This window comes from Chionomys nivalis, chromosome 3 (genome assembly GCF_950005125.1).
Source record: "Chionomys nivalis chromosome 3, mChiNiv1.1, whole genome shotgun sequence".
In the NCBI taxonomy this organism is placed as follows: Eukaryota; Metazoa; Chordata; class Mammalia; order Rodentia; family Cricetidae; genus Chionomys; species Chionomys nivalis.
In genome coordinates this window covers 124,012,440-124,025,458 of record NC_080088.1, presented here as the reverse complement: position 1 = coordinate 124,025,458, position 13,019 = coordinate 124,012,440, and the positions used below count along the sequence as shown (strand labels likewise).

General features: G+C 48.2%; 1 protein-coding gene across 1 annotated transcript in view; it reads right to left on the bottom strand.

The window, feature by feature from the left end:
* Window positions 1-13,019, bottom strand: part of LOC130871432 (RIMS-binding protein 2-like) — a 179,640-nt gene that overhangs the window by 115,881 nt on the left and 50,740 nt on the right. Inside the window, 6 exon segments of the mRNA XM_057764767.1 lie at window positions 1,984-2,136; window positions 3,596-3,742; window positions 5,023-5,375; window positions 5,378-5,450; window positions 5,452-5,490; window positions 6,765-6,915. Coding sequence (XP_057620750.1) covers window positions 1,984-2,136; window positions 3,596-3,742; window positions 5,023-5,375; window positions 5,378-5,450; window positions 5,452-5,490; window positions 6,765-6,915 — 916 coding nt within the window.

Below are 13,019 nucleotides of genomic sequence, written 5' to 3'. Positions count from 1 at the left end.
TGTTCCTATGCTGAGGGGTTCTCCAGAGTAGTGAGGGAAATTTGTCTGCCACTGGGGCTGACTCCCTGCAGCCCAGGGGCAGCTGCCATTGAATGCCCAGTGTGGCTGGAGGTGGCCCCACCGTATCCCTGTCTGGTCTTGTGGACTGTTGCCTTCCCAACACTTAGTGCCCCAGCTGATCGCCATCCTCCTTTCCCTTAGCTGAAGCACACCTGTAGTCTAGTGAATGTTGCCTCAGCAGACCCAGTGCCTACTTGGTGCCTACAAAGGAACAAGGTCCTCTGCCTCTGCACCTGAGATGGATTTACCATATCTGGCTCATCTGGGCTCAGCAGCTGGCACCGAGCTAGCTGGTCTTGAGGTTGCTATGCAAACCCTCCTGCATTCCAGCCTTAGCCTACATTTCCTTGGGCACCGTTCCCTACCAGCTGCAGCCCTCAGCCCCTGCCTATTTCCGAAGGGCATATTTTGGTGCCAACCACCGCTCCATATTCCCCTTTGGGGAGATCTGGCTGACTCTGGGAAAGCTGCTTTTATCCTTTGCTGAGATATGGGGTTATATCTTATGATGAATACCCATGATGGATAGCTGCCCCCACTGGTCTGTGGACACCTCGGACCATGGGGGGGTTGTTTCCTAGTGCAGTCTACTGTACGCTTGTGCCACTGTCCACGAGTGGATGGGCACAGAATCTGCTAACTCATGTATCTTTCTCCTTTATAGCACCGCATTCAAGGATGTTTGGCTCAGGTGTGCTGAGCACTATGTAGGTGAAGGATGATTGCTGAAAAAGAGGGTACCATGGGGTAGGCAGGTGAGCCGAGTCAGTTGGAGATGAAGGGCCATGGGCGCTGGTCCCTCCAGGAAACCTGGCTTGGCTTAGCCTGTCACTACCATGTGAGACTGTGGGGCTAGTGTGGTCACAACTCCCAACTGATACTGGCAGTTATTAGGAGAATTTTGAAACCCATACCCATAAGAAGCCCTGTGGGTGAATGGCACACCCCTGTGGCTACCCTGACCCTAGTTCCCCTAGGATACTTTATAAGAGGGTGAGGGACGGATTGGTTCACACCTCCTGCTTCACAGCACCCTTAGTGGCCCTTCCTTTGCTAAGCAGTGCTTGGGAGGCAGCTTCTAATATCTTCCCCTGTCCAGAGAAGTGTCTGGAAGGTGAAAAACACAGCTGTATGCCTTTCCCTGACCCACCCATGAGCACTTTCAAGGTGGCTCTTGCTCTGGAACATAGCCCAGGACAGGTAGGAGGCTCAGGTCAGGAGTCTTCAGAAGCGGCCTGTGTGGGACCCACTGCAGGAGGGGCACAGGGAACAGTGTGAGTCATACCATGCAGGACCTCATGGAGGTCCCCAAAGTCCCTGCAAGGACTTTTATGGGGAAAACCTTCATATGGTCCCCATAGAGGCCCTGAGCAGACAGCGGTAATGAATGTTGTCTTCTGTCCGTACATCACAGCACAGGATGATCTGCAGAAATAAGCGCTGCAGGCCTCATCACCCCCACCCCCATTCTGATGAAGTAGCCACCCTTCCATCTCAGATCTCCTGGGGCAGATGGTGTGGACTCTTTCCTGGTATGGGGTTTGGGTGATGGACCCAGGAGTGTGCTCTCCTAGGCCTCCTGTGGTCTCATTGGCATGGCTCTAGCCCACGTGGAGTCTTCCTCATTCATAGGAGCGTGGGGCCCAGCCCCATACTGCCAGTTCAGTGCTAACCCGGAAGCTGCACCTACTGTGTGAACATGTAAGGCTTGGGCTGGTTCTGTTCTGTTCTCTTCCCACTACAGTGTTGGCTGTGTCCAGGGGTTCCAAATGGATCCCCCAAATTCCAGGACCCAGACCCTCTTGGCAAAACAGACAGGAGCAGCAGGTAACTCCTGAATGCAACCATAAAACAATCCCAGCAAAAGGGCAGAAGGCAGCATCCCCTAGATTTGGGGCACCCTGTCATGAGCTCAGTGCTCACCTTGAGGGCATTGTGAGAGGTGCCACTGGGCCGGCCCCCATCCTCCAACTGCATCTCTGAGTACAGCTCCTCCTCATCCTCCTCCATGATGTCCGACAGGTCTGTCCCCCGGCTGCTCTCTGTGTGGTAATCATCTCCATGGCAACAGTGGGGCTGTGGTCAAAAAGGCACACAGATAGAGCTTTTCCTCTTTTTATTTATTTTTATGTGTATTGGGTGTTTTGCATGTATGTCTGTACATTACATGTGTGCCCAGTGCTTGTGGAGGCCAGAAGAAGCCATTGGCTCCCCTGAAACTAGAGTTACAAACAGTTGTGAGCCACCATGTAGGTGCTGGGACTCCAACCTGGGTCTTCTGAAAGAACTATCCTTAACCACTGTGTATGTCTCCGGCTCCTGACGGGACATCTTGTGCATGCCACAGGCTCCCAGGCTATCCTCCCTGAGTCCTGGACCCATTTACCAACTTGTAGAGCCCATGGAACTGGGAATGCGGGAAACAGTGCATGCCCGGCTCATCGTGGTGAAGGAGACAAAACCTGACACGAGTTTGTCTAAGCAACAGAGAGAGGACAGCACGGTCACCCCACTTTGACAGGCGTGAGGATCCTGGACTCTGCAGGAGGCAGAGCAAGCAGTACTGGTAAGTCACATCCTCTGATGCTCAACTTCCAACCTGTCACTTCTGTACTTCACTAGCTGAACAGAGGCTTAAGCCCAACATTTCCAGTTCAGATGGCTGAGGGCCAGGGCACCCACGTGTACATGTCTACACAGTGTCACACAAGAGGACATGACAGGGCAGGTGGTCACACGGGGTGACGCTGAGGCTTTTAAAAGAGCCATTGGAAAGTAAACAGATGTACATGTGTATGCACATGCACAGACACATGTGCATGTAGAGGTCCACATATGAGAACACACATAGGAACATGCTCACATGCACGCTCATCCCAATACACACACATGTACTCATACAGAGACACATAGATGCATAGAACACATGGTGACATGCATGTATATGTCCACACACATACACATACATTTCTGTGCACATAAACATGTATACAATGATACATAGGAATTCAGTCACATGTACACATGAGCACATGTACATAGATACTATATATGAGCACATGAATAAACATACTCACACATATACACACAAGACAAGTAGATATGCATACACACACAAGCATACACAGATATACATGAACACACATACATGCACACCCACATAGACACACAGGAACATATTTTCACATGTCCACACATAAACACACATACACATACATATTCATGTACAAAGGTACACACAGAGGCACACACACACAGGAGCATACACAAACAGGAACGCATACACACACCATACACACTCATACACAGGCACATACACTTCTACACACATGAATATATCCAATAAGCACAAGCACATACACCGCAAATGCATGTGCATGCCTAGACACTTATGCCTGGACACACACATACATATATGAACACATGGGCACATGCCCAAGGCAGGTTAGGGCAATATCTTTATAACTTTAAGCTCCTATGCATCCAGCTAAAGGCCTTGCCAGCCAAGGGCTGATGCAGGGGTACACACTCTCACCTGCTTGCCCAGCTCTGACCCTTTCAGGAAGTCATCCACAGATGTACCCCTCCTCTTGACCTCGGGGGAGGCATAGCCATCCTCCTCGTCTGAGTTGGCATATTGCCCAGCACTGCTTCGCTCTAGAAAGAGGCTCCTTTTCTCTAACTTGGAAAGAGAAAGGGACAAAGATGAGCAGGTATGTGGGGAAAGGCTGGATGGGGACCCAGGAGCACACACTGCTGTTAAGCTCGGCCCCAAGTTCTGAGAAGGGCAAGGAGATCCCCAGAGGTACCCTGGAGAGGCCTTACACACACTGAGCCCTGAGGACTCCCTCAGGGTAGATGCATAAAATATGCTGGACTGTGACCCCTTAAGCATGTGACTCCAGGCTGCTACTGGAAGATGGTTCCCATGAGATCCAGGCTCCTGGGACCAGCTATTCCCTTCACCTTTCCTCCTCTTCACGAGACCTGGATCACTCTAAGCTTTATTAAGTGGAAAACTTCCTCCATCGCTCGCCTCACCTGGCTTATTTAGACAGTGACCATGGCATTGAAGCAGGAGCCCAGGAAGGATCTCTGACCCATCCTAGCAGCTACTGGACTCTTCTGGATCTGTTCTGAGGCTGCCCTGGGATCCTCTGTTCCTCAGCCATAAGTACCACCCAGTGATCCCAACACAGCTCCAGTCTCACTGAGCCTCAGCACAGAGGTCCCAAGCTTACAAGTTCATAAGTATCAGAAGCCGTTGTTCACAAATCAGATTTCACAGACAGGCTGACCCTCTGGTTTCCTAAAGGGTTCTGGGGCCCTGGGGTCAGGGTAGCCTTGTGCCCTCGTGGGGATACATGGGACTGAACTTATGTTAGAAACATCCTCCCAGGTCCCTGCAACTCCAGTGCTGACCCTTGTCCATGTATCCTTGCTCTCCTGACCTGGGCCCTGAGAGGAGGGTGTCCCAGCCTTGACAGACATTTCCAGGGGTCACCATCCTGGAAAGGCCCACAGAACAACCCGACACCAAGAGGGTCCTGCCAGTAGGTCCTGCTGCCTCCTTGGTGGAGAAACTCTTAACTTGCCCCAAATATCTGGGAGAAATGGTAAGGTCCTGGGCCAGTTCAGTCCTGGGTTCTACCCCCCCCCCCCACTAGTGGGGAAGGGGTACCCTATGGGTGACTTAGTAGGTGCATATCGCTGTCCAAACCTCACCCAATCTCCACAGTCACAATGGCCCCTCCCCCACAACATACACACATATACTCAGGCAATGTATATGTATATGAAAGTTGCAATGAAAGAACAGGCCCTGTCCAGTTCAGGACAACAGTCCTAGGCTGAGGTCTAGAGTGCTCTCTGGTAGATCTGTCTCTACCTGCTGGGCAGAGGGACAGGCCATACCCCACCCCAAGAGCACAGGGTCCAACCTGCTAGGAAGACCCAACTTACCCTGCTGGTTTCAGACACCCTCTGTGCAGCCTCACGGGCCATGGCCTTGGCAACAGTGGTGGACACAGTGGCTCCTTGTGGCTGAGGGAGGATCCGGCTGGGTGAGGGTGACCTTCTGCCTGGGCCAGCACTGTGCATGTCAGGTGGTTCCAACATGTGGCCATGTGCGGGGCCGGGTGGCCGGCTCTGCTCCCAGGACTCATCCACTTTGACGTGGGGACCCAGGTGTTGGTCTTTGGTATCCAGGTCACTTGCTAATGGCTTTGGTGGGGGAGCAGTCCTCGGGTGGGGGGCTGGAGGCACCACGAGGTCAGGGGGGATGGCTGCGAGGGCAGAATCCATGGACTCTCCTGTGCGGACAGGGTACGCATACTCACGGCCTTGGCCTCCAGGCTCCGCAGCCGGACCAGCTCCACGGACCAGCTCCACTGCCGTGCCGTCTGCTGTGGGGGCGATGACCTCAGCCACCTGCACACAGAGAAAGCCATGTCATAGGCTGTCAGCATGGGTTGACCCAGCAGAGGCCTCTCCAGACATCTGGCAGAAAAGAGCCAATATCTTGAGCCCAACATCGGGCTTGAGTCATTGGTAGAGCTAACAAAACCAAAGAGTCTCTGGGAGCCCAGGACCCAGGAAGTTGTGAGATCAATGAAGCATGGCCTTCTTCTTCCGCCTCTAGACCAGATGCAGGGTTCCACAGGGATCTGAAGGCGATCTTGCTTACTGCCAAGCTGTAGGGAGGGGATCGGGGGTGGCTTCCTGGATGTGCATGAAACCTGCCCTTAGGAATCATGTACCTGTACCCAGAAAGCCTACAGACTACAGCCTATGAGAGGTGAATCATGGAAGAAATGGCTGGGGCCCTCAGCCAAGTTAGGCAGCCCAATCTGTCACTGGGAGGAAGAGTGAGGTGGCAACAGTTGTGGGGATTTGAATAGGAATGGCCCCCATAGGTGCATATATCTGAATGCTTAGTCACCAGAGAGTGGCACTATCAGTGTGTGTGGCCCTGTTGGAGGAAGTGTGTCACTAAGGGTAAGTTTTGGGGTTTCAGATGCTCAAGTCAGGTCCAATGTCTCTCTCTCTCTTCCTGTTTCCTACTGGTCCCGATGTAGAACTCTCAGTTACCTCTCCAGCACCATGCCTGTCCATGTGCCTCCAGGTGGGATAATAGACTAAACCTCTGAATGTAAGCAAGCCCAATTAAATGCTTTCCTTTATAAAAGTTGCTGTGGTCATGATGTCTCTGCACAGCAATAAAAGCCCTTTCTAAGACGGCAGTGAACAGATAAACAGCAGCTTTCCAGAGCCTTCCTCAGGTTAGAGTTTCTGCTTCATGTGCCAGGAAAGGGGTGGCAAGCTAAGATGGTGGGTTCTCCACTTGGGGACACCGGAGACACAGCTATTTCTCAGAGTCCAGGTCTGCTCCCCTGCAAAGGGAAGATTGCCTAGGTGGGTCTTAACTTGCTAACACATAGTCTGTGAAAACTGGCAAGCCTGGGGGTCTGATGCTTCTGAATTCAGTGTGGAGTGGAGCAGGGCAGAGGTGAGGGAGGCAGAGAGGACACTGGACCCAGGTGGGAAGCAAAACAGGATGGGACTTCCTCACTCTCAGACCTGTGCAGACAGTCCCCAGAGTGAAGGCCCAGCTAGAAGAGCCTCAGATTCTCCCCTGAGAATCTGCCCCCTCCTCCCTCCCCAAGCCTACCCCTGTACAGTAGAGCCTCGCATCCCATGCTCACCCTCTGCCCTTTGGCATACACTCCATATCCTGTGACATTCGCTCCATTGGACAGCCCAGTGGGAGTCAGCGCAGGGGGCTTCCAGGAGACCTGAACAATGGCGGCTGTGGCCCCAGCTTGGATGGTGACATCTTGGGGTGGGGCTGGGGGCCTGGAAGGAGAGAAGGGACAGATGCTGTCAGAGCATGGTCCTTGGGCTCTGTCACACCTGGAAGAGGAGCCATCCATATGGTTGACAAGGAAGAGGAGAAAGGAACATAGAGGCAAGGATGTAAACAGTAGATTGTAGGTAGTGAAGGTGATCACTCAGCTCGATGCCCATGGAAGCTATGCTGCTTCCCAGTCCAGGCATCTATTCATCTGTATCTAGGGGAGGACCTCATTGTGCCTCTGAGAAGCCTGCCCTTGTGCTCCAATTGAATGGAGCTTCCTCTGAAAAGGGGCTTGGAAGCCAAGCAGCCTGGGATGGCTCCAGAGGAAAGATACCTTTGACACACCCCTCTTCCCTTTTCTTACTCTCTTACTCCTTCTCCTCCTGACTGTTGCCACCCCTCCTTCATGTTCATCATCAAACTCTAGAGACAGCAACGTTTGACCTCACACCACCCATCAGACTATTCTATGGAACTGGGAAAACACACTTCAAAAAGGCCCAGATATTGCAAGTGTCTAGACTGGTGGCTTCCTTGTGGACTGACATCATGGAAACCATGCTCACTGGCTCTCAGGAAAAAAAAATGTCCAGAGCCACTAATTCAGGTCATAGGTAAGTACTGGCCAGATCTCCAAGTCATTTCAGTGTTTGTAAGGTATAGCCCATCTGCCCTCGGACACCAGGGACATAACATTTTTTACTCTAGACTTGGGGTGCAGTTTCTCACCTCTTCTTGACTGAGAGTCTGGATGGCTTCATTTAGGAAGGAATGTACTCATGAGCTCAAGAGGAAGAAGGCCAAACATGTCACAAACCTGGCTAAGGCATCCCAGAGGAGGATAGTGCTCACCAGGGAATGTCCACATGCCAGCCACCCTGTGTACTTTGTTGCTATGTATTGTTTGGCCCTCACCAGAGTCATAGGACTTCTCCACATCATTTCATAATGATATTATAAATGGTGTCTCCAACATCATTTTGTAAATGAGGAAACCAAGGCTCAGAAAATCTGCTCGCTGCCTAGGGATAGAAACGATCCTTCCCTCCATAGCATGTACCTGTGGCACAGGTCAATGTTACCCTACTGAAGCAAAGGTCTCAGAAACGCAGCCTGGATCAGAGTCCATTTTTCCCCAGTGGCTCATGAGTGACCTTTGTCTAAGGAAGGTGCATTCAGAATGAGCTTCAAAAGCTCTTCTTTGAGAAGTACTCTGATGGTAACAGTAGGAGTGACAGCTGACTCACCACAGACACAATGGCAGGTCAACCAAAGGTGGAACGGCATCAAAACAAATCACCCAGAACTCAGTTTCATAAGAGGATATACTTGAACAATGAAGGCTGGTACAGGAGAATTGTCTGTATTCTGTCAATCATGTTATAAATAAACACTGATTGGCCAGGCAGGAAATATAGGCGAGAAAACCAGACAGGAAGTAGAAATGATGTAATGAGAACAGGAGAATTCTGGGAAGGAGGAAGTTGATTCCTGCCACTCCTGCCCAGACCACCAAAGCAGCAGGATGTGATCTGCCCCACTGAAAAAAGGTACTGAGCCACATGGCTAACATAGATCAGAAAAATGGGTTAATCAAGATGTGAGCGTTAGCCAGTGAGAGGCTAGAGCTAATGGATCAATCAGCTTTATAACTTATAGAGATCTTTGTGTGATTTTCTTTGGGGCTAAACAGTTGTGGGAACCGGGCAGGACAGAAACCCAAACAAGCAGGCCAGGCCCGTTCATATTACAGAAGGCAAATAATGAGTTACTTTAGATAAACTAAAGCATAATGAATTCTAAAGGAAACTCATTGGGTTTCAAAGGAGACAGCAGGTGGAAACTAGGGCTGCAGAAAGAAAAACCAAAGTGCATTGTAAGTGGCATTTGCATTAGGAAACAGAGAGGGCACTTTCTAAAATTCTCTCAAGAAAGCATTATCTGAACAAAGAGAAGAGAAATGTATTCGGGGCTGTGAAGTGTCATGAGCTGTTTTAGCATTAAAAAAAATGGTTCTGGAAGTAAGGTTGCCTTCCACTCTCTCAGATCCAAGCATGCTTGGCTCAAGATCTCCCTAAAATTCCCCCGTGGATCAGGCTGACCTGGTCCCATAATAGGGAGAGAGAAAAACTGCTAATTGCTAAGGAACAGGTGGAAGATAAACCATTTCCAGCAAAGTTTACTGTTTATCCTACACAATACAAATGTCTGAGGAGAAAAAGAGAGAGAAGCTGGGGGTGGGGCTCAAACAGAAAAATCTCAACCCAGAATTCTAGCCAGCTGCCTCAGTTCCCCCAGTTGTTGGTTCGATGCTTGTGAGCTCTTTGTTCTTCCCTCAGTCCGGCTACTCCAGTCACCTCGGCTGGATGCCCTAAGTGTCCAGTTTGGTGATGTGTTTCTACAGGCCTGTGCTTCTCTCTATCTGCCGCCTACATACTTAACAAACTTGTTCAAAACTATGGTAACTGTTCTACAGACGGTATAGAACAGGCGTGTACAGCATTGCAAGATCAGAGTCTATGCAGAGTATATGAAAACTAAACCAAAAGAGAACAAGAGGAATTCCATTGACATTTACAGCAGTTTATAGTATGTTGTGTATATGCACCTCAAAATCATCTCTAAAAAGTAATACTGTGTGTTATTTCCCAAAAAAGTCAATTGTATAAAGAGAATGAAGTATAAAAACTTGTGTCTGGAAAGTACTGTGGTGTGTGTGTGGGGGGGTGGCTGAGGTGGACTTGATCAGAACGTATATGCATTTATGAAGGAGTAAATACTAAATATGTTTTTAAAAAATAGTTAAAAGTTATTTGTCATAGCCAGTACCAGGAAACAACCTAAATGCCCCTCGACCAAAGAATGGATAAGGAAAATGTGGTACATTTACACAATGGAGTACTACATAGCAGAAAAAAATGATGACATCTTGAATTTTGCAGGCAAATGGATGGATCTAGAAAACATCATATTGAGTGAGGTAACCCAGACCCAGAAAGACAACTATCACATGTACTCACTCTTGAGGTGGTTTTTAAACATAAAGCAAAGAAAGCCAGCCTACAAACAACAATCCCAGAGAACTTAGATAACAATAAGGACCCTAAAAGAGACATACATAGATCTAATATACATGGGAAGTAGAAAAAGACAAGATCTCCTGAGTAAATTGAGAGTATGGGGATCATGGGAGAGGATTGAAGGGGGAGGGGAGAGGCAGAGAAAAATGTAGAGCTCAATAAAAATAAAAAAAAGTTAAAAGAAGGAAGAGGTCAGGAACAACATAAAGAGCAGACAGGATGGGTGCAGAGAGAAAAATGGAAACTTCAGTCTTATCAATGATGAAATGTAAAAGAGACATTCCGGGTAAAAAGCAGAGGCTATCAGACTATGGAAATTCAAATTGCATGCTACTTATAAGAGACAGGTTTAAAGTATAAGGACTCAGAGAATTTGAAAGTAAATGTTGGGAAATAGGATGTGTAAATTCTAGCTTATGAAACCTAACAAAAATATGAACATCAGACAAAACAGACCTAAAAACCACCAGGGCCAGAGAGGATTATTGGTTATGAGAACATGTCATCGAGGAGAGCTCACACTTTCCAATACGTATGGAACTGGTAGAGAGAGCCCAAAATACATAAAGCAAAAACCAAAGTGAGAAACAACTATTGTCTGTAACTGATGGGTCAGACGAGCAAAGCCCGGTGAGAACACGGAGCCCCGAGGAAGCACTGCTAAGTCACCTGACTGTTGTCAGGGTTCCCCAGGGCTGCGGGAAATACACCAGGAATATTCACCAGGGCAGACAATATCCATACAGCCTTCAGCACCTCTGGATCACACAGGAAACTGTACCCAACCCTGAAGCAAATTGGAAACCACTAATATTGCGTGTTTTCTTTTCTCAACCATCGAATATTTGGACACTAAGCAGTCTATTCATAACCAGAGCTGTGAAGATTCTACCTGGAAAATCAGAATATACTTAACAATAGCGAAAAAGAACATGCTGAGAGCTGTGGGTTTGCATGTCTAAATATTTATATTAGAAAACAACAGTTTTCAATTAGTTATCTCAATTTTACCTCAGAAGCATGAGCCAAAACAGAAGAGTGAGGTAAAGCCCAAAACCAATAAAAAAGGAGGACAAAGTGATATAAAGCCACGAAAAATAGAACTCAACCAAGCCAAAAACTTCAACTTTGAATCCATCAGTGAAGTAACAAACGCAGTACAAGTCTCATCACTAAAGTGAGACAGCATAAATTTTGAACAGGGATTCAAGACAGTTAAAAGATAATTTAGCTGAGCATGGTGGCACGCACCTTTAATCCCAGCACTGGAAAAGCAGAGGCAGATGGATCTCTGAGAGTTCCAGGTCAGCTAGCGCGATAGGGAAATTCCTTGAAATACCTTACTTGGCCCATGAGGCCTCAACCCTACACAAAGAGCGACAGGTAACTAAGGAATGCCACAAGTGGGAGAAACAGTCTTCTCCAGGGAAGAGCACACCAGTTGGTTATCCAGTACCATACAAGTAACATACAGATTGAGCAGGTTGTATTTAGGATGTGTGTGTGTAGGCATACATATATGCCTATATGTGTCTCTCTGCGTGTATAACATGTAACATGTAATAGCAATTAATGGGAAAGAGAGGCTATGAATTTGGAAAAGAGCAGGAAGGGATATACCAGATGGTGTGGAGGGAGGACTAGATGACGTAATTGTATTATAAACTTAAAGGAAAAGATGTAGCTAACCCAAACTGACAAATGAGAAGACACAAAAACTAAATAACCCTGTGTCTATTAACTACCTTAAACCTGAAACTTTCAACATTTCTTCAAAGAAAACCATTGGTCTGCGTGGCTTTCACTGCATCTATCAAATGTTAAAGAGAGCTAATGGTGATGCCACAAAAAAAAAAAACCCTGCACAAGCACTCGCAGGAGACGGGATTCTCTGGTCACTGCGTGAACCCAGCAGAGGTCTGGTACCCAAACCAGAGGACATTACAAGAAGACTGTACATGAGCACCCATCATGCACATGGATGGAAAACTCCCCAATGAGGCTGGAGAGGTGGCTCAGCAGTTAAGAGCACCCGCTGCTCTTCCAGCACCACAGCAGGTAGGTTCTAGCTTCCGTGGCTAACTGCACACACGTGGCTCACATACCCATACAAACACACACATGTGTACATGTGCATGTGCTCACACACATACTCATAACTGAAAATAAAATAAATCACTTAAAAATAAGACTCACCCACCCATAAACACCAAATTGAACCCTAGAAGTATGAAATGACTGAATATTCAAAAGTAGCATCATCACCACATTAACTGAGTAAAGAATGATCATAACTTGATAAATGGAGAGATTATCAAGATTGAAAATTTAATTCAGAGGCTCGGGCGGCAGAGGCACCAGCAGGCAGGCCCTGGTGGCAGAGGCACCGGCAGCCAGGCCTAGGCGGCGGAGGCACCGGTGTGCAGACAGGCCCCGGGCGGAGGAGGCACTGGCAGGCAGGCAAGTCCGGGCGGGCAGGCGGGCCCAGGCGGCGGAGGCACTGGATGCGGGATAGGGCGGGCAAGAAACAGTGAAGCCTGCGCTGAGAGCAGATTGCCCCGCTACAATTAAATCAAACCCAATAGATAGCATCGATAAGAGGAGATGGGCAGACGCCAAGCAAGAATTCACCCAACAATCTGAAAAACAACATGAAAACACCAGAACCCAATGATCTTACAACACAAGGACTTGAACACCCTAACACAGGAGAAGAGGAAAAAACTGACTTTTTGAAAGCAATAGAGTCCCTTAAACAATATGTAAAAAACGCCCTCATAGAAATGGATGAGAAGTATAACAAAAAGTTTGAAGAAATGAGTAAATACGTAAATGATACCCTGGGAAGCCAAGAAAAAACGATCAAACAGGTAATGGAAACAGTCCAAGAATTGAAAACTGAAATGGAAGCAAGGAAGAAAACACAAACTGAGGACCAGTTGGATATGGCAAATATAGGTCAACGAGCAGAGACTACAGAAACAAGCATAATCAATAGAATACAAGAGATAGAAGAAAGAATC